The 26519-nt window shown below is 42.4% G+C and overlaps 1 protein-coding gene across 1 annotated transcript in view; it reads left to right on the forward strand.

Annotated features, from left to right (window-relative positions):
• The window catches only part of BLOC1S5 (biogenesis of lysosomal organelles complex 1 subunit 5), an 86316-nt gene extending 65410 nt beyond the window's left edge, over positions 1-20906 (forward strand). The window contains exon 5 of the mRNA XM_075316457.1: positions 20188-20906. Within this exon, the coding sequence (XP_075172572.1) occupies positions 20188-20364 (177 nt within the window). The 3' untranslated portion in view covers positions 20365-20906. The remainder of the gene's footprint in view (positions 1-20187) is intronic.
• The last annotated feature ends 5613 nt before the right edge of the window (positions 20907-26519 follow it).

Raw genomic sequence — 26519 nt, forward strand, 5'->3', positions numbered from 1 at the left:
AATTCATCCGGCTACTCTTGTCTGCTGTTATGTCATCAATAAACACAAGTGACCCAGTGCCATTGAAAGCCATGCATGCCCATGCCATCACGTTGCCTCCACCATGTTTTACAGAGGATGTGGTGTGCCTTGGATCATGTGCCGTTCCCTTTCTTCTCCAAACTTTTTTCTTCCCATCATTCTGGTACAGGTTGATCTTTGTCTCATCTGTCCATAGAATACTTTTCCAGAACTGAGCTGGCTTCATGAGGTGTTTTTCAGCAAATTTAACTCTGGCCTGTCTATTTTTGGAATTGATGAATGGTTTGCATCTAGATGTGAACCCTTTTGTATTTACTTTCATGGAGTCTTCTCTTTACTGTTAACTTAGAGACAGATACACCTACTTCACTGAGAGTGTTCTGGACTTCAGTTGATGTTGTGAACGGGTTCTTCTTCACCAAAGAAAGTATGCGACGATCATCCACCACTGTTGTCATCCGTGGACGCCCAGGCCTTTTTGAGTTCCCAAGCTCACCAGTCAATTCCTTTTTTCTCAGAATGTACCCGACTGTTGATTTTGCTACTCCAAGCATGTCTGCTATCTCTCTGATGGATTTTTTTCTTTTTTTTCAGCCTCAGGATGTTCTGCTTCACCTCAATTGAGAGTTCCTTAGACCGCATGTTGTCTGGTCACAGCAACAACTTCCAAATGCAAAACCACACACCTATAATCAACCCCAGACCTTTTAACTACTTCATTGATTACAGGTTTAATGAGGGAGACGCCTTCAGAGTTAATTGCAGCCCTTAGAGTCCCTTGTCCAATTACTTTTGGTCCCTTTAAAAAGAGGAGGCTATGCATTACAGAGCTATGATTCCTAAACCCTTTCTCCGATTTGGATGTGAAAACTCTCATATTGCAGCTGGGAGTGTGCACTTTCAGCCCATATTATATATATAATTGTATTTCTGAACATGTTTTTGTAAACAGCTAAAATAACAAAACTTGTGTCACTGTCCAAATATTTCTGGACCTAACTGTATTTATGTTGGTGTTATGTACGGTTGTCTTTTTTTGATCTATCTCGGTATTCATAGAGAGCATTTATAAAAGTAGGTGGTGCAAGTGTAATTGGGATTGTCATCTGACATGAGTTGGCGTTTTTTGATTGGTCATTCTAAGATGATAGTATACTGAATTCGCAATAGACTAAATAGATGATGTAATAGACTAGCTACTAACAATGCAATAATGATGATGAAATCATAAGACGTAATTTTTCTGTAAGCCTGCATGAAAGGTGTCATAGATAATTACAACCTCTTCTTCTGGATCTTAAAAATTAGAGCCAATCAGCAAATGTAAGCATCATATTTGTTTTCAGCACCACAAAGTTAAGTTCAACTGTTTCGTCTCCTAAACAAATTTTGCTGTAGAACAGTGTTATCAGTGCATCCAAGACAAAATGAAGACTCATCCCTGAGGATTGCCATTTTGTTCTGCATCTAATAGCCTTTGACTGTGGTGATGTGATGTCAATGGAACATCTGTAGCCGGGCATCAGGCTGTTAGCTCTAATGTCATACGAAAACCGTCTGATGGTTTGTGTAGACACGGATTGAGGCTTTAAGCTTTGTATGTGACTTTCAATTTCACTTGCAGTATGGAATGGATCAATTGTAGAACCAATAGTATGACCATTTCTTCAAATTGTTGCAGGAGGCATTTTTCATCTCAATAAGGCCAAGCCTCTTGTTGCTCAGGTTACCATAAGCAGCCTGTGTGGCCTAAACCTGTTGCCATGGCCTGCATCGTCTCGACTTTTCTCCTATTGAGAACATATAGAACATTATTGATCAACAATTGCAAAGTGATCTGCCAGCAGCAGCTCTTGATGAATTGTCATGCCCAAATGCATCCCTGAGGAGGATAGACCTCCAGTGCCCTTTTGCTCTGCACCGTGATCGTCTTTGAGGGGCGTGAGGTAAATAGAAACGCGTTTAGTTGGACATCCAGCTCATAGACCGTTGTCTGATGGATTGTGTAGATCATGGTTATATGATCTACAAAACGCAGCTCAGTAAATGGGCCGCATATAGAGAAAATGTTAGTTGAAGGCCACATCCTTTTCGAGACAAGATGACTTTTTCAGTGATACCAGTGTTTTTTGTTTTTTTTTTTGTTTTTTTTTAAATCTGTAAACGACTTTTGATCAGTTTTTATTTATTTTTTGTCAGTATTGACAGTGGTATCTAAGGGGTTAAAGGGCTGTGATCTATTCAGTTATCCAACATGGCCGCTGCAGTTAAGTGTCAGCTGTTAATCGGCTGACTCCCTGCTGCTCAAGGTGCCATGTCTGCTTGCGTGCTAGCATCATCATTGCGCCGTACGTTTATGGTAGATCTCGTGAAGGGGTTAAAAAAAATCTCCTCTTCATATTCACCTACCACTAGCGATTCAGCACCACAGGAAAGACACCTCTGCTTCGTCACGTAACGCTCTGACACACTGCACTTTGTCATGAAGCTCTTATGGGGTGCCACGTTGGTCCAGCTGCCTTGAAGATAAGTTTGGTGCCCTATGGGCCACAGATCACAGCCAAAGGGGCCACATGCATTTCCAGGGTTGTGTGTTTGAGACCCCTGGTGTAGACAGTGTTTGATAATTTAAACTTTGGTATATAATTAATACATCTATCAATCCTCTAATTTTCATAACTTCGACTTCCTTCTTGGTGTTGCAATATCAATGTTGAGATGGGCATATACTGCAAAACTTTATTATTGCAGTATATCGTACTACTGGTGGTCTGCTATGAAGCCAAGATAGCCGTGCACAGAGCCTTTTGCAGCCCCCTCTTCCTCATCTGCAGTGTCATACCATCCATCGTGCGTGAACAGAATTCAGATCAGTCAAACCTGAGACGCCTGCAAAAGTGAGAGACCGATATGTAGGACGTTTACATTCCGCATATGTCTTTTCAAGGAGTCTTGAAAAATTTGTTTGAGCTCACACCAACCAAACCAGTTTGTATTTTTTGTGGAACTAGTCTGACATGTCATTGATATATATATATATATATAATATATATATATATATATATATATATATATCTCTATATATATATATAATATATTATATACACACATACTTGCTGTGGTACCCGGGGGTTGCCTGGGATAGTAACGGTCTCTCTCCAAGTCTCTGTCTGTGTGTCGCTGTCTGTCAGTCTCGCTCTCTGTCTCTTTCCTTGTCTCTGTTTCTATTTCTCTGTCTGTATTTGCATCAGTCTATCTGTCTCAATCTCTCTCTCACTCTCTCTTTGCCCGGTCTGTCTCTTTGCCCGGCTGTCTCTGTCTGTGTCTCTGTCTCTCTTTATCCGTCTCACCACCGACATCTTCATACCTCACACATAAGCTTATTATACTGTTTATTTTGTTCCTATAGCAACCACTGACAGTTGCTATTTATAGCCTGCAGCTCCATTCAGTTTAATGGCTGCAGGATTTTTGTAGAGTAACTGGAAAGCACGGGGTTAAATTTTCCCGCCCAAACATAGTCTATGACGTTCAAACATAAATCACCAAAAAAAAGATTAACCGAACAAGAGATCATAAAAACAGTTTTTATTAATGTCTATTAAAATATTACATATGTGTTTTAAAAGGCATACTGTGACTGAAAAAGGGGGCGTCACAAAATTGCATAATATCACATAATATCATATAATATCATACAGTGGTGTAGGTGAACTAGCAGGAGATAATGCAATCGTATAGTGTATATAATGTAAATACAAATATGCACATATAAATCATATCACACATACACATATGCATAAGAATAAATGCAAGGAGCACTAAATTGCAGCTAGAAACAAGCCACAGGAGCACAAATACCTATCTCCGTAGTAGCCAGTGCAGTTCACCTAGACCACCGCAAAAGATTACATTTAATGCAGGAGGCAGTACTGAATGGAGGAAAACCCCTCAAAATGTCCAAGTATAAATTAGGGTACACATAATAGTGAAATATTTACCCAAATGATGATGTAATGCTGCCTCCTGGTAAGAAAAAGAACGGCCACACCCCGACGCGCGCACATTTCTCTGAAGAAGACGGCAACGAAACGTGCGCGCGTCGGGGTGTGGGCGTCCTTTTTCTTACCAGGAGGCAGCATTACATCATCATTTGGGTAAATATTTCACTATTATGTGTACCCTAATTTATACTTGGACATTTTGAGGGGTTTTCCTCCATTCAGTACTGCCTCCTGCATTAAATGTAATCTTTTGCGGTGGTCTAGGTGAACTGCACTGGCTACTACGGAGATAGGTATTTGTGCTCCTGTGGCTTGTTTCTAGCTGCAATTTAGTGCTCCCTGCATTTATTCTTATGCATATGTGTATGTGTGATATGATTTATATGTGCATATTTGTATTTACATTATATACACTATACGATTGCATTATCTCCTGCTAGTTCACCTACACCACTGTATGATATTATATGATATTATGTGATATTATGCAATTTTGTGACGCCCCCTTTTTCAGTCACAGTATGCATTTTAAAACACATATGTAATATTTTAACAGACATTAATAAAAACTGTTTTTATGACCTCTTGTTCGGTTAATCTTTTTTGGTGATTTATATTGAATTCGAATGGTCCTATTGGTCCAATATACCCTCACATATATTATGATCTTTATACAAGACTTTTGAAATATTAATTATTTTGTGATGTGATATGGGTATCTTTCTCTAACTATTGGTGTTTATTGACGTTCAAACATAGTCTATGACGTTCCCTGGGTCACATGGGGCGTCTGTGCAAAATTACGTGATTGTAAAAGCAACGGTGCAAATTCCTTTAGCGGACATACACACACACACACACACACACACACACACATTTATATATTAGATATATTTTATATAAAAAAAAAACTACCTACTTTTATATATACTTGACATTTTGGAAAAACCTTGACACTCAACATTTACTCTAAAATTGTTCTGCTTTTTTTTCTGCTCGATAAATTTATTTTGTGACTTTTTTTAGGGTCATTATGGAACTGCCAAAGCTGCTTTTCTTAAATGCCGGGTATATTTTAATTCTTTAAACTAAGACGATTAAACCTTATTTGTTTGTATTAACATCAAGAGTGGGAAACCACTATGACCTATACACTCCCACGAAAATATCAACAGTGGTCTTCAGTCTGTGGCCAAGACTAGAGTGGTGAAAGCCCACAGGATCTGATCATACAGTGCCCCCTCTGTTTACTGAAAAAGGGGAAAATGCTTACAAAGGTCACTGTAGAAAATACCTTTGGAAAAGGACTGTGTACCTTATAGCCTCTGCAGTTTTAGAAACTGTGACCATCCTTTTGAAGATTCAACTATGCTAAAGTTAGAAAAAAAAAGCCGTTCTGTGCTACACCAATGTTAGAAAAAAACCCGATTCTAATGACGTAGCATATTTTACATTTAGGAAAATGTAAAATATTCCAAATTTTGTGTTTGTAGATTTGCTGCTTTTTACATGCATGTAGATATATTTAAGAGTTCTATCTAACATACTGCACAGTATACAAATGCTATACATTTTATTGTAGGTTCTATGTTCGTGATGTGGAGTTGGTGGAGATGCATCAACTCACTATGTATATATATATATATATATATATATATATATATATATATATATATGTATGTATGTAAGTGTATGTGTGTGTATATATATATATATATATATATATATATATATATATATATATATATGTATATATATATATATATGTATATATATATATGTATATGTAATTAAACACCGTATTTTTTGGATTATAAGACGTACTTTTCCTCCCAAATATTTGGGAGGAAAATGGGGGGTGCGTCTTAAAATCCGAATATAGCTTTACCCTAGGGTCCTGTCTGTGCGGCGATCGGGTGCCTGTGGCTGCGTGCAAGCGGCCAGGTACCTATGCTTGCATGCGGGTGGCAGTCGGGTGCCTGTGCCTGTGCGCAGGCGGCAGTCGGGTGCCTGTGTGCGGGAGGCAGCCGGCACCGACAGGCACCCGGCTGCCTCCCGCACACAGGCACCCAGCTGCCGCCCTCATACAGCCACAGGTACCCGGCTGCCACCCGCACACACGCAAGCACAGGTACCCAGCCGCTTGCACGCAGGGTGTGCGGGCAGCCTGCTGGCTGCCACTCTGCGCGTGCGGGGCGGGCGGCTGTGCAGCAGGTTACCCAGTTTGTCCACTGTCCCAGTTTCAAATGATGGCGCCGGGAGTGGGCGCATGCGCAGATGGAGCTCTTGGATGAGAGCTCCATCTGCGCACGCGCCATTCCGGGAGTCAGTATGTGCGCAGATGGAGCCCTTGGATGAGAGCTCCATCTGCGCATGCGCTGCACCAGACGCCATCATTTGAACAGGGACCGCGGATACTGGGACACTCACTGCACCGGCCTGCTGCACGACTCACCTGCGGCTCCTGCCACCACGGAATCCTGCGGCACCTGCCACCATGGATGCCACCGCACCTGCCACCACGGACGCCACCGCACCTGCCACCATGGACCCCGCTGCCACTGACCCGCCGCGCCTGCAGCACAACCTCTGCCTCCTGTGACCCCGCTTCACCACCACTGCTGCCCTCCTCCGGTAAGAGAACACCGAATTATAAGACTGACCCCATTTTTCTGTTTTTTACCTTTTTTATGTCTAAATTTGTGGTGCGTCTTATAAAGCGAAAAATACGGTGTGTGTGTGTGTGTATATATGTATGTATGTATGTATGTATGTATGTATATATATATATGTATGTGTATATATATATATATATATATATATATATATATATATATATATAATAAAATATATGTGTATATATATATATATATATATATATATATATATATATGTGTATATATGTGTATGTGTGTGTATATATATATATATATATATATATATATATATATATATATATATACCCACATATACAGGGCGGCATAGTGGCTCAGTGGTTAGCACTGCAGTCTGGGTTCAAGTCCCACCAAGGACACCATCTGCAAGGAGTTTGTATGTTCTCCCCGTGTTTATGTGGGTTTCCTCCCACACTCCAAAGACATACAGATAGGGACTCTAGATTGTGAGCCCCAATGGGGACAGTGTTGCCAATGTATGTAAAGCGCTGTGGAATTAATAGCGCTATATAAATGAATAAAATTATTATATATATAATGCCTTGCAAAAGTATTCGGCCCCTTTGAATTTTTCAACCTTTTAACAGATTTCAAGCTTCAAATATAAAGATATAAAATTTAAATTTTATGATGAAGAATCAACAAGTGGGACACAATTGTGAAGGTGAATGAAATTTATTGCTTATTTTAAACTTTTATAAAAAATAACTGTAAATTGGGGCGTGCAATATTATTCGGCCCCTTTAAGGTAATACTTTGTAGCACCACCTTTTGCTGCGATTAAAGCTGCAAGTCTCTTGGGGTACGTGTCTATCAGTTTTTCACATCGAGAGACTGAAATTCTTGCCCATTCTTCCTTTGCAAATAGCTCGAGGTGAGTGAAGGTGGATGGAGAGCGTTTGTGAACAACAGTTTTCAGCTCTTTCCACAGATTCTCGATTGGATTCAGGTCTGGACTCTCACTTGGCCATTCTAACACCTGGATACGTTTATTTGTGCACTATTCCATTGTAGATTATGCTTTATGTTTGGGATCATTGTCTTACTGAAAGACAATTCTGCGTCCCAGTCTCAGGTCTTTTGCAGACTCCAACAGGTTTTCTTCAGAATGGTCCTGTATTTGGCTAAATCCATCCTCCCATCAATTTTAACCATCTTCCCTGTCCCTGCTGAAGAAAAGCAGGCCCAAACCATGATGCTGCCACTGAGCACACACACACTGAGCACACACACATAGCAGACAGACACACATACACACACACATGGATACACCGAGCACAAACACACATGGCGCACATGCATGTATACACACACACACACACAGCACATATACACACATAGCAGACACATATGGATACACCGGCGCATACACACACAGCGCACATGCATGTACACACACACACACACACTGAGCACATATACACACTGAGCACACACACACTGAGCTGACACACACACACACTGAGCACACATAGCAGACAGACACACACACATAGCAGACACACATGGATACACCGAGCGCATACACACACACACACACACACACTGAGCACACATAGCAGACATAGCAGACACACATGGATACACCACGCGCATACACACAGCGCACATACATGTATACACACACACACTGAGCACATATACACACATAGCAGACACACATGAATACACCGAGCACATACACACATAGCGCACATACATGTATACACACACACACAGAGCACATATACGCACATAGCAGACGCACATGGATACACCAAGCGCATGCACATGCATGTACACACACACTCTGCTGTATACTCACCCAGTGATGCTGTCCCCGGCACTGAAGTCCCCAGCGCTGTTTCCGCTTCCAGCTCCACAGGGCACTGAATATTCAGTGAGTTTAATGAGCGACGATAAGGAGCGGGAGGCAGCAGAGCCGGAGACAGCATCGCTGGAGAGAAGTAAATATAGAAAATATTTTTATTAAAAAGACCCATATTTTCTCCGGTATGTTTTACACTGATGTCACACGGATCACATCAGTGTGCGATCCGTGTGACATCCGTGCTGCCAGAGATGCCTGCGTGTGTGCGTGCAGGGTCATGAAAAGTCACACGGTCCGTGTGCAAACACGGACGTGTGAGGAACATCATAGAATAACATGGGTATGTGTGACATCCGTGTTAAAAACTGATGTCACACGTACCTAAAACACGGACATCTGAAACCAGCCTACGGCAGCGCGCCGGATCCGATAAAGTGCAGAAAAGCCGGATGTGTGAAACCACTAGCTTATCCTGGCTCCCGGAGCCGGCGTAGGCTGGTAACCATGGTACATATCGGGTAACTATAGAAACCACTTTTCTTAGTTACCCAATGTGTAACATGGTTACTAGCTTACCCCGGCTCTCGGCACACGTGTGCCGGAGCCGGCGTACGTTGTTAACCAGCGTACACATTGGGTAACTATGGAAATCACTTTGCATAGTTATCCGATGTGTACCATGGTTACTAGCTTACCCCGGCTCCCTGCCCATTCAGATAGTTGGTCTCCCACTGTCAAACACGCTGATGCGTGCTGTACAGCAGGAGACCAACGAGCAAAAAATGAACCATCATTATTCAAGACTTACTGATTATATTATTATTCAATATGCTAATTTACATACACATTCTAGACTACCCGATGCGTTAGAATCGGGCCACCTTCTAGTGTGTGTGTGTGTGTGTGTGTGTGTGTGTGTGTGTATATATATATTTTATATATATATATATATATATATATATATATATATATATATATATATATATAATGAGATGTGAGTGGAGCTTTAAAGGGAACCTGTCACCAGATTTGGCCCCTATAAACTGCAGCCAACACCTGTAAGCCTTTGTATACAGCATTCTAGAATACTGTATATAAGTGCCCGGGCCGTTCTATATTACATAAAAAACTGCTTTTCTTATACTCACCTGCGGGGTGTTTGGGTCCCATAGGAGGTGCCAGATTGAGACCAGCGGCGCCGATCTTCTTGCAATAGCCGTCCTACTTCCCAGCTCCGTCTCCATTTGTGCTCCTGCGCACGTGTACTTCTCTATGCCCAACGTATTGTAGTGCACATGCGTGGGCAGTCTGTGATCTTTCCCCGCGCCTGCGTATTATAGTACTTTGCTCTGCCCTTAGCAGGGTAAAGAAAAGTGTGTGTGTGTGGATGACGTAGGACACGTTACCCCTACGGAGCTGGGAAGGAGGATACATCACCCCCACGGAGCTGGGAAGGAGAATACATCATTCACACAGGGCTGGGAAGGAGGATGATGGAAGGAAGAGAGGAGGCATCTGACAAAGACCAGCGACGCTCATCAAACCGGACCACTCCACAAGTGATTATAATGAAAAATGTTTTTTGTTATATTAATTGGCCTGGGCACTTATATACAATATTCTAGAATGCTGTATAAAAGAACTCACTGGTGGTGGCTGCAGTATATAGGGGGTCACATCTGGGGTTAGTTTCCCTTTAAGTACGACTCTGGATGAGTAGTGCACCAGATGCAGAGGACACCTGTGTCTGAACATAAAATTAAACAGAGTGCACACTGCAGGGTGTATAATAAGCTCCAAATATCATCGCCCTACTTTTACTAACTTGCCATTAAAATATGTGGACAGAGCAAAAATACTTGCACTCGATGTCCCAAATCAAACAGCAAACATCCTCAAATACTTGTTGGCAATGTCACTATGAAACTGGCAGATTCTATCATGGGGTCATATTTTGAAGAGTGTGATATCCTGTATACCTCTGAAAAAGCACTAAAACCTTAAAAAAAAAACAATGTTTATATTAATGTTTGTTTTCTGTTACAGGAAAAATATATCTTTGTGCTAGTAGATGGAAAAATAATGAAAAGTGAGAGCCCTCAGTGGTTGATATCTTCTCTGTTAGCCATTAAAAAGGAACAAAAAGCAAGCTTTAGAGACTACTCTGATCTTTTAATCAAGCATAGTATAAGACAATATCAGAAGAGTCACATTTACTCTGGACATGGGAATAGTGAAGTAAGACAAGTGATGTGAAGCAGAACTATCAGTATTCGAAGGGGAAAAACAGTTGTGGCAGTATATATTTTCCCTAGTCTCTCAGAAGTCCTGTGATCCAGGTTTTGTACATAATGAGTATTGTAGGTATAGAATTAGATTTGTAAGCCTGAGTTCTTTTGGGAATCAGTTTTGTGGTACATTGTAATATCCTCATTTTTTTTTTTGGGGTTACAGGAAAAATCGGAGCTGCACCAGTATTTATAGTCACAGCTGTTTTCTCCCTTTCCCCTATTGATCGTTTTGAGATGGAGGGATACTAGGTCTGACCTACAGTTATAGCAGCAGCTACTTATAATAAAGTCTGCCTTTCCCGTTGACCTGGTGCGGTGCCAATCGGGGTAATAAGAGGTTAACAGCAGCGCACAGCTGCTACTAAGCCCTAGGTTTGTGATGGCACAGGCGTCTATGAGATACCTGCATCACCCTAACCTGTAAGTGAATGTAAATAGTCACACACAGAAAAATCCTTTATTTGGAATAAAGTACAAAATGCACCCTCCTTCACCACTTTATTAAGCCCAAACACTCTGCAGCTCCATCGTAATCCACACGAGGTCCCACGATGACACATTCAGCTCTGCTACATAACAGAGCGAGCAGCCATAGAGAAGAGCTCTGAGTGTAGCCTGTGACTGAGCCGCGATGACTGTCACAGGCTGGGGGGTGCGTCAGCCTGCAACCAATCACAGATGAGAGAACGGCTGGTGGGCGGGGAAAACACGGAAAACTGTGTGTATGTGATGCACAGTACAGTAAGTGAATGCGCGACCCGGAAGCAGTGTGCCACCATGATACCGAGTCTCGTTAAGTATGAAAATCTCACTTATGTCTTCTTTTGTTTATTTTTACTTTAATTGCCAAATCCGGATCGTGCACCCGGAATCCCAGGTCCGGCACCCAGAGAGCATTGAAACCGTGTGGATCCAGACTTTTACAGTCCTAGTCACTATACAATGTACACAGAACACTATAAGTGGGCTTATACACAGCTCAACAACTGAGCTCTGTTCAATCTGCGGCAGAGAAAACTGTGATTCTAAGTGATACATCGCTGGAGTCAGTGTCTTTCTCTCCACCTCGTGCTGCTCTGTTTACTTGTCAAGTCAATCTTTCAGCAGGTTTTTGCTGTTTGTAGTTTTAGGGGTACTTTGCACACTACGACATCGCAGCCGATTGCTGCGATGCCGAGCGCGATAGTCCCCACCCCCGTCGCATCTTGTGATAGCTGCCGTAGCGAACATTATCGCTACGGCAGCTTCACATGCACTTACCTGCCCTGCAACGTCGCTCTGGGCGGCGAACCGCCTCCTTCCTAAGGGGGCGGGTTGTGCGGCGTCACAGTGACGTGTGCACACGGCAGGCGGCCAATAGAAGCAGAGAGGTGGAGATGAGCGGGACGTAAACATCCCACCCACCTCCTTCCTTCCTCATTGCAGCCGGGACGCAGGTAAGGTGATGTTCCTCGCTCCTGCGGCTTCACACACAGCGATGTGTGCTGCCGCAGGAACGAGGAACAACATCGTAACATCGGTCCTTCCAAAATTATGGAAATGACCGACGCTACACCGATGATACGATTTCACCGCTTTTGCGCTCGTTAATCGTATAAAAAACGATCTACACACTCCGATGTCGACAGCGACGCCGGATGTGCGTCACTTTCGATTTGACCCCACCGACATCGCACCTGCGATATCGTAGTGTGCATAGTACCCCTTAGTGTTCTATAGGGCCCTTTTTGCTTTTTTGAAATAAGTGATTGCTAGACATCAGATACTTTACCAATGTGATATTCTCATGCTTGCATGTGACATAATAAAAGAACATTTTGGCTGGATTTCCTTAGAGATTGTCCACTACTTTTAGGGGTACTTTGCACAATACGACATTGCAGGTGCGATGTCGGTGGGGTCAAATTGAAAGTGATGCACATCCGGCATCGCAGGCGACATCGTAGTGTGTAAAGCCTAGATGATACGATTAACAAGCGCAAAAGCGTCGTAATCGCATCATCGGTGTAGCGTCGGCGAAATCCATAATTACGCTGACGCGATGGTCCGATGTTGTTCCTCGCTCCAGCAGCAGCACACATCGCTGTGTGTGAAGCCGCAGGAGCGAGGAACATCTCCTACCGGCGTCACCGCGGCTCCCGTAGGATATGCAGAAGGGAGAAGGTGGGCGGGATGTTTACATCCCGCTCATCTCCGCCCCTCCGCTCCTATTGGCCGCCTGCCGTGTGACGTCGCAGTGACGCCGTACGACCCGCCCCCTTAATAAGGAGGTGGGTCGCCGGCCAGAGCGACGTCCCAGGACACGTGAGTCCATGTGAAGCTGCCGTAGCGATGATGTTCGCTACGGCAGCTATCACAAGGATATCGCAGCTGCGACGGGGGCAGGGACTATCGCGCTCGGCATCGCAGCATCAGCTTGCGATGTCGCAGCGTGCAAAGTACCCCTTACACTGATGATCTATCTTTTAGGATAGGTCATAAACGTCTCTTCGACCAGAGTCCAACACCCAGCACCCATTCAAATCAATAGGAGGTGTACCCAGCCATGGCCACTATCAGAAGACTGGGCAACTCCGGAACCTAGCATTTCCAGCCACATAATGCTGCTGAGAACAGCTGATCGGCGGGTGTACCGGGTGTCGATCAGATATTGATGGCCTATCTGAACAACTGCCTGTGTTTTTGCCAGTCTGGTTGTTTACTAGTCTGTTTGCATGGACCAGCCCCACTTCAGATGCACATTGAACTTTCAGTAATAGATCATTCAGTGCACATAGGCTGCTATTGTTCTCGGCAGAGCAGGTCCTGTTTGTGCAAACCAATTTGCTGGCAAGCTGTTTATTCTGCATTCTTATTTTATTTTAACGGCCTTCTGTTCTTGAGCTATGGTGAATTGATGGACAAACGCTCTGTAGCAAGATAGATCTTGTGCAAGCCAGGGTGTACCATGGTCTTCTCCACCGTTTTATTGATTAAGTCCTCAGGTTGCATCTTCTTCGCCTTGTTCCTTCTATTCTTCCCACCATTATGTCCTTCTCCAGTTATTGTTCACTTCATATGATGTGTCCAATGTAGGCAAGTAATAGCTTGATGATCCTTGCTTCAAGTGAAATATCTACAGTGGTTCCCTGATGTTTTGGGGTTGCTTTGCTGCCTCTGGCACTGGACTGCTTGACAGTGTGCATGGCATTATGAAGTCTGAAGACTACCAACAAATTTTGCAGCATAATGTAGGGCCCAGTGTGAGAAAGCTGGGTCTTCCTCAGAGGTCATGGGTCTTCCAGCAGAACAATGACCCGAAACACACTTCAAAAAGCACTAGAAAATGGTTTGATAGAAAGCACTGGAGACTACTAAAGTGGCCAGCAATGAGTCCAGACCTGAATCCCATAGAACACCTGTGGAGAGATCTCAAAATGGCAGTTTGGAGAAGGCACCCTTCAAATCTCAGGGACCTGGAGCAGTTTGCTAAAGAAGAATGGTCTAAAATTCCAGCAGAGCATTGTAAGAAACTCATTGATGGTTACCGGAAGCGGTTGTTCGTAATTATTTTGGCTAAAGGTTGTGCAACCAAGTATTAGGCTAAGGCGGGCTTTGCACGCTGCGACATCGGTAACAATGTGTTACCGATGCTGCAGCGATAGTCCCGCCCCCGTCGCACGTGCAATATCTAGTGAAAGCTGCCGTAGCGATTATTATCGCTACGGCAGTTTCACACGCACATACCTGCCGTGCGACGTCCCTCTGGCCGGCGACCCGCCTCCTTCACACGGCAGGCGGCCAATTGAAGTGGAGGGGCGGAGATGAGCAGGATGTAAACATCCCGCCCACCTCCGTCCTTCTCATTGCAGCCGGCGGCAGGTAAGGTGAAGTTCCTCGCTCCTGCGGCTTTACACACAGCGATGTGTGCTGCCGCAGGAGCGAGGAACAACATCGTACCTGTCGCTGCACCGGCATTATGGAAATGTCGGAGGCTGCAGCGATGATACGATAACGACGCTTTTGCGCTCGTTCATCGTATCAAAAAGGATTTGCACGTTGCGATATCGACTGCGACGCCGGATGTGCGTCACTTTCGATTTGACCCCATCGACATCGCACGTGCAATGTCGCAACGTGCAAAGCTGCCCGAAGGGTGCCAATACTTTTGTCTGGCCCATTTTTGGAATTTTGTGTGAAATGATCAATGATTTGATTTTTGTTTCATTCTCTTTTGTGTTTTTTCATTGCAAGCAAAATAAATGAAGATAATAATACCAAAGAATTTGTGATTGCAATCATTTTCAAGAAGAAACTGAGTATTCTCTGACAGAATTGCTGGGGTGCCAATACTTTTGACAGCACTGTAGCTTGATTTGTTCAAAAATTGATTTCTTTGTTGTTCTTGCCATAAATGGTATTGATAATGTCCTTCTCCAGCACCACATTTGCTTTTTTTTCTTCTCGTTGATTCTTCTGTCTTGTTCCCTTACCGTCTTGATTTCACTTCCATATATTACTACAGAAAAGACCAGACTATGTACAAGCCGTGTATTTGTCACCAGTGAAATGTTCATAGTTGAGTAACTTCATTGTTGATTTCCCCATAGCTATTCTCCAATTGACTTCCGTTGTTGTCGCTGCATCTTGATTGATCATTGATTCGAGTAGGTTAAAGTCATTTATAACGTCCAGTTCTCTGCTGTCCATCTCAAATATGTCCCAGTCATACCTGGCAGTGGTCAATATCTTGGTCTTCGGTGTATTGAATAGGAGTCCAATGTTCAAGCTTTCAATCTTAACACTCCGTAATAAGTCTTTCATTCCATCTACGCTTCTTGCCATCAATGTTGCATTGTCTGCTTTTGTAACCCTTAAAGGGAACCAATCATCATGATTTTCGTATATAAGCTAAAGCTAGTGCTATACTGGCGCTATCAGGCTGCTTATCTAAATCCCATTAGTGGTCAGCTCGGCTTTCAAATCCAAGAAAGTAAACTTCAGAGCAGATAATCTCTGGGTGGGTATTCATATGGATTCCCGCCCCCTGCCTGTTGATCCTCCCTCTCTCTGTTCTCTATGCTAATGTTACTATTCATCTTTTTCGTCACTAAGATGGCATCAGAGTTGGCGTCTGCACATAGCGCTCATCTCCAGCGCCATCTTTTTTGAAGATCCTGGTGTCCTGTGGTGGCACGGTGTTCAATTATCCTGGGGCGGCCCGGTGTCCTGGTGCAGCACGGTCTCCTGGGGTGTCCTGAGGCGGCACGGTGTCCTCTTCTGCAGCTAATCTCTACGATCAGCTGTTCTCCACGTGCGCGCTCTCGCGGCCACAACGGGAGCTGAAGAAGCGAGGGCACATGCGCTGCCCTCCCAGTCACAAGACTAGAATAACAGGGGGTAACACAATCTTCACAAAGATGGTGCCGGAGATAAGCGCTATGCGCATGCGCCAACTTCGATGGCATCTTAGCGACGAAAAAGATTAATAGTAACATCTAATGTTAGCACTTACAGTGGAACCTTGGATTACGAGCATAATTGGTTCCGGGAGTGTGCTCTTAAACCAAGTTACTCTTATATCAAAGCGAATTTTCCCATAGGAAGTAATTGAAAGACAGATAATCCGTTCCACAACCCAAAAATATTTACTGTATTTATACAAACGTATTACAGTAATGCAAAATGATGTACTGTATTCATTTAAAATTATTACAGTACACTAATACAAAATACTGTACAGCACAGTAAAAAGCATATAAAGCAAATTAAACTGCGCTTTAGCTTACAATAGAATTGTTAGTGAGTTTGCGAGAGGTACAGTACAAGCAATGTGCTGTACTGGTTAGCAGAACGTTCAATACTATATCCATAAGTACAAATTAATAAACATGCTATATAGTATATACTGTACTGTGCAATGGTATACTGTATACAGTACATATGTACAGAAAGTTACCTCCAGAGCGTGGCGAAAGGACAGAACCAGAAGTGTGCACGGTGAATATTTGCTCTTCTTGCAAAGCATTGCTCTTAAACCAAGTTACAAATTTCTAAAAAGCTTTGCTTGTCTTGCAAAACGCTCTCAAACCAAATTAGTCTTAATCCAAGGTTCCACTGTACATCTCTTCTTCCTCTGCCATTTCTTAATCCTACTTGTTCCTCTGGCAGCTCTTTGTCAAAGCAAAGGCCATGTCTCACTAAGCAACATCGCTAGCGACATCGCTGCTGGGTCACAGTTTTCGTGACGCAACAGCGATCTCGTTATGTGCGACATCAGGCAACGACCTGGCTCCTGCTGTGAGGTCGCCGGTCGTTGCTGAATGTCCTGGATCATTTTCTTCAAAGGCGATGTCCTGCTGGGCAGGACGCATCGCTATGTTTGACACTGTGTGACAGGGTCCCAAAGAAAGCAGAGATCGTTATACAGGTCGCTACTGCGACCTGTATTGTTACTAAGTCGTTGGTAAGGTCTGACTGTGTGACATCTCACCAGCGACTTACCAGCGATCCTTATCAGTTCGCATCGTTTTCGGGATCGCTGGTAAGTCGCTAAATGTGATGGGGGCTTAAGACTGTAGCCATCGTTGTAGGACCTTCAGTAGTATATTTCTGGCATGAGCTATGAGAATAATAGTACGATAGTTTCCACAGTCTATAGCATCTTCATTATTTGTAATAGGAATAAATACTCATATTGTCCAGACCTTGGGCCATTTACCAGTTGTCCATATCTGTTGACATAGACATGTGATGACATCAACTGCTTCTTCAGAAGACTTTTTAGCTCTAGTGGAATGTTGTCACATCCAAGTGCTTTGTTTTTTGACAAACGTTTTATTGCTGCAACGACTGCATCCTTCAAGATGTTTGGTTTGTTATTCTTCCAGTCTCTGTTTCTTCCCATATCACTGACTCATTATTATACTCTTTCCATCTTTCCTTGATGTGTTCTGGCTCAGTTTGTTTTTGTTGGCGTCCTTCAACTTTCCCACTCTTGGTTGAAAATGTTGTTGTCTCTTTTGATCTTTTGGTATACCTCCCTGGTCTTGCCATTCAGATGTTCATTTTTTATATCTGTACATATTTTTTGTTTGACTGGCTCTCTTTAGTCTTTCACTGATGTTTTCAGCGTCCTGCTTGTTACCTTTTTGCTTTTGCCATTCATCTTTCTTCCTTGATTGTTCAAGTCTTTTCTGTTAACCATGGCTGCAGGGGTCTCTTCTGCCTCTTGTTTATTGTCGTTCTGGCTTCTTCTGTAATAACAATCTTTATATGTGTCCATAATTCCTTAGGCTTTCTTTAATCTCTGTCCAGTGATATAAATCGGTTGTGCAAACCATTTCATAAAACTTCTAGTATCTTGGTCAGATAAAAATTACCTGTGGTCTAGTTTGTACAACTTGACTAAAATGTTTGCTTTCAAAAGTTTGGATAATTTCCATAGTCAGCTCCTGGCCTTGTTTTCATGGTAATGATCGACAACCCCCATCTTTGTTGAATACTGATGTAGTAAATCTGATTTTTCTAGGCCCCATTTGACTATGTCCATGTGTAGAGTATCTATTTGTGATTTTGGACAAAGGTGTTCATGTTGGACAGCTGATTTGTTGTAGAAAAGTCAGTGATTCTTCCTCAAGCCTAGTTTTGTTCACCAAGTCCAAAGTTTCCAATAGCAGTTCCGTGTTTTACATGGCCCACTTTGGCATTTAAGTGTCCCATGATAATGAGTAAGTCTTATTTTGACGTTTTGTCAATTTTTTCTTGAACTTGATCATAGAATATTTCAACATCCTTTTCTACGGCATCTGTTGTTGGTGAGTAGACTTTTCTAACTGTGACATAGATTGGTGCTATTTGTAGTCATATGGCGATGACTCTCACTGACTGCATTATACGTCAGGACAGTGCTGGCCTATTTTCGGTTGGGAATAAAAGTGACACTGTTTCTTTTTCTGCTGTTATTACCAGAATCGTAGATCCAACGTTCGTGTAATTGGAAATGTCATAATTGAGTCCATCTTAGTTAGCTAATTTCAAGTAAATAGAGTCCTGTTCTGGCTATTTCAGCTTTGATGATGTTGAGTTTGCCTTGGTTCATGGTTTGTACATTCCAAGTTGTGAACTTTGATATCTCTGCAGCTTTTGATCTTCCCTTTCAATCAAGCAATATCAACAAAAAGACGTCCTTGCGGCTTTAGTCCTTTCACTTCATGAGTATAAATAAGTGAACACGAACATTTAAAAAAAAAAAAAAAAAATCTGTGTTCGGGAATTAGGTGCTTTTATTACTTTTATTTGGACTACCTATTGCTAATCTCCATTGCTCCAGATTCTTCACTATTGCCATAGTTTGTCATGAAGGAAGTCTTCACTGGAAATGGCTGGTCAGTTGTCCGGTTACTTCTGACCCTTTAAAAAAGATGGAGGGACTACATAAAACACGCAGTGATTTTTAAACCATTGTTGCTAAATGTTTATAAAACCAATTGAATCAATGCAGATAGTCTACATTACAGTTACATCTGGATGACTTGATGGTTTCAAAACATTATGGCATTGTTTAGAGGCTACATTTTTAACTGTTTCGCTGTTTTTTGATTATACTGTACCTTGAAGAAATCATTCACTGAACTCTTGGTCTAACTGTGGCTGATGTAACCGCATTTATGTCTTGGATTTCCATTATAATATTTGTTTCAATAATACAAAAAAGCATGAAAACCTAGTACCGTTATTGCTCATTTATCTTTGTTCACAAGATGCAGTAAATCAGTGATTGAATTAAATATAGGTAAGAAAAAGTCCCAAAGGATCAGCTTTTATTTTTATACTGAATAACAAAGAAATGTAAAAGAAATAAACAGAAAAGAAAAATTGCATTAGGTTTCCTGCAAGTTGGCCAGCGCTTCAGCAAGGGCTGTACCTGAGGACTCAGTAATGGGCAAGTCAAACAACTTTCCCCATACTTTTTTTTTTTTTTTTTACATTTTTGAGAGTAACATATATTTTATCTACTATATTTCCATATGAAACTACAGTATTTACTAGATTTTAAGGAATGCGCTCTCTCCTTCATCCAGCGCATATCAATAGCTTCTGAACCATGAAGGGAAAATTGTTATCATGATGAAACCATAGTTCTTAATCTAAGATTAATAAAACAGAAAACAAACATATCAGCTGTGTATTTAGGAGTTTCCACCACTTCAGATAAAATGTTTCAACGTCCAACGTGTTTGAACTTCCATGTAAGATGCCAGAAATCAGCATGGGGAGTATGACACCTATGGTGTATGGTGGTGGTCGTGTGGCACTCTGCCCATCCTATGTAGCCTGGAAGGACTTAAGTAGCTCTGATGTATAATATATTTATAATACATTTTGTATTTTTATTTTCTTTTTAGAGTGTCACAGAAGAAAAAGTTAGACGTGAGAAACTTCGCGTACAGTGGGAGGCATTCATGAAGGAACAGGAGCAAAGACGCCTGGCGATAGACGAGGAGCACAATAAAGCTGTAATGCGTCTAAAGGAACAGTATACACAGATGAACAAAGAGCTCTCCAAAATGGCCTCTCTTTAAAACGACTATGCATTTCAAAAAATATGCCTGTGATCCATAGATGCCTGCTTGCCATTCAGTCACCTGTTAGAAGAGAGTGTTGGTAAGCTTCCATTACCTCATATATCAAGTGCCTGAAGAAGATGAAGATCTAGAACAAGAGGGGCAGTTCTGGAGATTTGTAGATGCGTAGTATGCTTTTCAATGTATGTTGCGGATAGTCATCGTGGACGTTGTCCTGTCGGTCCTGTGTTTGTGCTTGCCCCTGGTTAGTGTCGCTTTTAGTCAACCTTTGTATTACTTCTGTTTATTGCAAACCATTTTGTACACTGTATTGTACAGACATCACTGTGGTTCTGAGCATTCTCTCTATCTGTAATACTTCAGCAATAAAATAACGAGGTACAGCAAGAAAAGAGAAATTTAGATATTAAAGTAAGTTTAAAACCTTTTTGGCAAGTACTGTTAACATGAAGCACATTGCCTTTTTCATAAAGCCTCCAGACAGGACATATTGCTTTACTGCAGGTCTACCTTGACATAAATCTAAAGTTACAACTGGACACTTAGTTGGGTTTTTTTTTATTGTTTTGTTTGTTTGTTTGTTTTTCCTGCTATACGGTAAGTCTTTAGTTTCATCTAGCGTAGGGGTGCACATCTCCAGTCCTCAAGAGCCACCAACACTGCATGTTTTCAGGATTTCCTTAGTATTGGAATCATCACCAGTGCAATGCTAAGGAAATCCTGAAAACATGCAGTGCTGGTGGCTCTTGAGGACTTTAGATGTGCACCCCTGCCCTAGGGTAGTCCATGAACAAAGACGTGGCTACTAATCTGTAGTCACTCATCAATTAAATGCATGGCAGTAAAATTAGAGAAGGTTTTTGTAACTTCTGGTGATTGACCACACATCCACCCTTCATTGCTAGTTGGTAGTAGTTTGTCTTTGAAACAGAGCGCTTATGTCCTGGGCCTCCACTTATCAGATGCTTAGAACCTGTCACAGAGGTGCATTTGTAAACAATCTGTTCACCATTGAGGCAAACTAATAAAGAAATATGATTGCAATTAAATTTGACATAAATAATGCATGACATCTTGTTTGATAGGAGATCCAGAATTTAAAATCTGAAACCATTTCTTTACTTAGCAAGATGTGCAAGATTTATATTGGGAGATGTGAACCCAAAACACCAGCATGTATAGGAAACAAAGTTATCTTTGAGTGAAGAATTGCACAAGCAATTTACTGAGGTCAACACTGTATGGGTAGAATAAACCCCTTAACTACTTCTGGACTGCCTATAGATTATAAATGTCTGAGCAAAGCACACTTTACTTTGTAGTGATGATCTAAAATTTCACTGCAAAGTAAGCAGCTTGCAGAAGATGGGGGAGCTGTCTATCACAGTTTACCTTCTCCATTATCTTCCCCATTACTCTGTACACTATGCTGAGAAAACCTTTTGTATACAGATTATGAAGTACGGACAGTGCTTTCTCCTCCGGACCCAGGGGTCATTTTATCACTAAAGGGTACTTTACACGCTGCGATATCGGTAACGATATCGCTAGCGAGCGTACCCGCCCCCATCGGTTGTGCGTCACGGGCAAATCGCTGCCCGTGGCGCACATTGCTTACACCCGGCACACAGACTTGCCTTCCCTGCGACGTCGTTCTGGTCGGCGATCCGCCTCATTTCTAAGGGGCGGTTCGTGCGGCATCACAGCGACGCCACACGCAGCCGTCCAATAGCAGAGGAGGGGCGGAGATGAGCTGCCGGAACATGCCGTCCACCTCCTTCCTTCCTCATTGCCGGTGGAGGCAGGTAAGGAGATGTTCGTCGTTCCTGCGGTGTCACACATAGCGATGTGTGCTGCTGCAGGAATGTCGAACAACATCGTACCTGCAGCAGCAACGATATTTTGAAAAGGAGCGACGTGTCAACGAGCAATGATTTGTGACATTTTTGCGCTCGTTGATCGTCGCTCCTTGGTGTCATACGCTGCGATGTCGCTAACGGCACCGACGTATGTATATGTATACTAACGACGTGACCCCGCCGATATATCGTTAGCGATGTCCCAGCGTGTAAAGCATCCTTTAGTGCAGGTAGGGAGCAAGAGATGCTGGGTTTTAGGAGGCTCAATCTGGAACTTAAATCCCTCCTTAAAGGCTATGTGCGCACAGTGCGTTTTTCGCGGCATTTTTGCTCGTTTTTCGGGTGCATTTTTTGGGCTCAAAACTGCATGACTTTGCTTTCCCAGCATAGTCTATGAGTTTTCATTTTTGCTGTCCGCACACAACTTTTTTTTAAGCTGCGTTTTTGAGCTTAAAAAAAAAAAAAAAAATTGACATGTCAATTCTTTCTTGCGTTTTTCCCCCATGCAATGCATTGGAAAAATGCAGAAAAACGCAGTGATCAAAATCTCAGCAAAACGCAGCCAAAAACGCACCCAAATGCGGTAAAAACGCATGCGTTTTTACTGCTGCGTTTTTTGCGTGTTTTTGCAGCGGGTGCGGTTTTGAGTTTTTGTGCGCTTTTAGCGGCCAAAAACGCAGCGTCAAAAAAACGCAGCGTGCACACATACCCTAACTCTGTCCAATATACCAACCCGAGATACTATGGAACTCCACAATAAAAATAAATAATTTATAAAATACAGTGGGTACGGAAACTATTCAGACCCCTTTAAATTTTTCACTTTGTTTCATTGCAGCCATTTGGTAAAGTCAAAAAAGTTGTTTTTTTTTTCTCATTAATTTACACTCTGCACCCCATCTTAACAGAAATGTAGAAATTTTTGCAAATTTATTAAACAAGAAAAACTGAAATATCACATGGCCATAAGTATTCAGACTCTTTGCTCAGACACTCATATTTAAGCCACATGCTGTCCATTTCCTTGTGATCCTCCTTGAGATGGTTCTACTCCTTCATTGGAGTCCAACTGTGTTTAATTAAACTGATAGGACTTGATTTGGAAAGGCACACACCTGTCTATATAAGACCTCACAGTGCATGTCAGACCAAATGAGATTCATGAGATCAAAGGAACTGCCGAAGGAGCTCAGAGACAAAATTGTGGCAAGGTACAAAGCTGTCCAAGGTTACAAAAGAGAATTTCTGCAGTATTCAAGGTTCCTAAGAGCACAGTGGCCTCCATAATCCTTAAATCGAAGACGTTTGGGACCACCAGAACTCTTCCTAGACCTGGCCGTCCAGCCAAACTGAGCAATCGTGGGAGAAGAGCCTTGGTGAGAGAGGTAAAGAAGAACCCCAAGATCACTGTGGCTGAGCTCCAGAGATGCAATAGGGAGATAAAAGAAAGTTCCACAAAGTCAACGATCACTGCAACCCTCCACCAGTTGGGCCTTTATGGCAGAGTGGCCAGATGGAAGCCTCTCCTCAGTGCAAGACATTTGAAAGCATACATAGAGTTTGCAAAAAAACACATGAAGGACTCCCAAACTATGAGAAATAAAATTCTCTGGTCTGATGGGATGAAGATAGAACTTTTTGGTGATAATTCTAAGCGGTATGTGTGGAGACAACAAGGCACTGCTTATCACCTGCTCAATACAATCCCAACAGTAAAACATGGTGGTGGCAGTATCCTGCTATAGGGGTGTTTTTCAGCTGCAGGGACAGGACAACTGGTTGCAATTGAAGGAAAGATGAACGCGGCCAAGTATGAAGATATCCTGAAAGAAAACCTTCTGGACCTCAGACTTTGACAAAGGTTCACCTTCCAACAAGACAATGACCCTAAGCACACAGCTAAAATAACAAAGGAGTGGCTTCAGAACAATCTGTGACCATTCTTGACTGGTCCAGCCAGAGCCCTGACCTAAACCCAATTGAGCATCTCTGGAGAGACCTGAAAATGGTTGTCCACCAACGTTCACCATCCAACCTGACGGAACTGGAGAGGATCTGCAAGGAAGAATGGCAGAGGATCCCCAAATCCAGGTGTGAAAAACTTGTTGCATGATTCCCAAGAAGACTCATGGCTGTACTAGCTCAAAAGGGTGCATATACTCAATACTAAGCAATGGGTCTGAATACTTTTTTTTTTACATTTCTCTTTTGGGATTTTTTTTAATCAAGATGAGGGGTGCATAGTGTACATTAACCCCTTCACGACCTTGGACGGATCTATCCGTCCAGGATCGTGTCCCGTTAAGCCCCGCCCCCTGCCGCGGGCAGGCGGCGTGGATCGGCACACATATCAGCTGTTTTCAACAGCTGACATGTGTGCCTGCTAGCCGCGGGTGGAATCGCTTCCACCCGCGGCCATTAACCCCTTAAATCTTGCTGCCAAAGTCTGGCAGCAAGATTTAAATGCGCGCGGCCATGTTTGTTACTTACCGCCGCCCCCACCGGAAGTCACGTGTGTTATCACGTGACTATCGGTGGTTGCCATCGTAGCACAGGGTCATGTGATGACGCCTGCTGCTACGATGTTTCACTTTCGTTTTCCCTCGGCCGAGAGCAGAGGGAAAACCAAAGTGACTGAATCTGCTGATTACAGCGGTATTGCTGTGATCAGCAGATAGCGATCAGCGATCGGATTGCTGATTGCTATAGCCCCCTAGGGGGACTAGTAAAATAAAAAAAAGTAAAAAAAAAACAAAAAACCTAAAAGTTCAAATCACCCCCCTTTCCCCCCATTGAAAATTAAAGGGTTAAAAAAGAAATAAATATACACACATTTGGTATCGCCGCGTTCAGAAATGCCCGATCTATCAAAATATAAAATCAATTAATCTGATTGGAATTTTTTTGCCACTACGCCGTTTACCAAACGCCAAAATTACGTTTTTTGGTCGCCGCAAGTTTTACGCAAAATGCAATAACAGGCGATCAAAACGTAGCATCTGCGCAAAAATGGTACCATTATAAACGTTAGCTCGAGACGCAAAAAATAAGCCATCACTGAGCCATAGATCCTTAAAAATAAGAACGCTACGTGTTTCGGAAAATGGCCCAAAACGTGCGCCACTTTTATTGGACAAACTTGTGAATTTTTTTTAACCCCTTAGATACAAGTAAACCTATACATGTTTGGTGTCTACAAACTCGCACCGACCTGAGGCATCACATAGATACATCAGTTTTACCATATAGTGAACACGGTGAATAAAACATCCCAAAAACCTGTGCGATGACACTTTTTTTGCAGTTTTTCCACACTTTGAATTTTTTTGCTGTTTTCCAGTACAATATATGGTAAAACCTATGGTTTCATTTAAAAGTACAACTCGTCCCGCAAAAAACAAGCCCTCATATGGCAAGATTGACAGAATAATAAAAAAGTTACGGCTCTCTGAAGAAAAGGAGCAAAAAACAAAAACGCAAAAACGGAAAGTGCCCGGGGGCTGAAGGGGTTAATGAGAAAAAAATGATTTATTTTTTTTTTAATTTACCAAGTGGCTACAATGAAACAAAGTGTGAAAAAGTTAAAGGGGTTTGAATACTTTCCATAACCACTGTATGTTCAGATGCCCCACAAAATTCTTTTTAAGACCTTACAAGAAATTTTAACAGCCCTTTAAGACTGAAACCGCTCCAGCATATCCCTATGACTACAAGCCTGAGGCTGCCAGGAGAATAAAGTTAATTTCCTCCTGGCAGAGGGGGTTTCAGCACAGTGGCTGCACGGCATCAGAGCCCTTTTTAACCCGGTTTAAGATGATAGTAACACCATATCTACAGGTTAATAGCATTTTGTTTTTTTATCACATGATAAATTCCCTTTAAGTACTGTGTGTCACAGAAAAAAAAAGCCAAAATGATTAGGATATTGGAACGAGAAAAAAAAATATCCGAGCTGTTAAAAAGCAATAAAGCCAAATATATGCCTGGTCAGGAAGGGGAAAAATGAGCCAGGCAGGAACTAGTTAATGGCTAATTTTGGCCTAATTATTGACTTTGCCGTGTGAGGTCTTGTGTGGGTTTTTTTGTTTTTTCAGCTGTCTACTTCTGTGACAGTCACTCCTGTTTCCACGAAAGATTCTTCTGGGCGCACCCATTTTCCAGCACACTGAATGGTAAACTTTGGTTTAGTTACATTGTTTAAATTTACAAAAACTATTACAATGTGTTCACGTGAAGCTGTTGCCTTGCATTCAAGTTCCTATCACAAGATAGGATTTAGATTTACTTATTGTT

The sequence above is a fragment of the Anomaloglossus baeobatrachus genome, chromosome 6 (assembly GCF_048569485.1).
Source record: "Anomaloglossus baeobatrachus isolate aAnoBae1 chromosome 6, aAnoBae1.hap1, whole genome shotgun sequence".
Lineage (NCBI taxonomy): Eukaryota > Metazoa > Chordata > Amphibia > Anura > Aromobatidae > Anomaloglossus > Anomaloglossus baeobatrachus.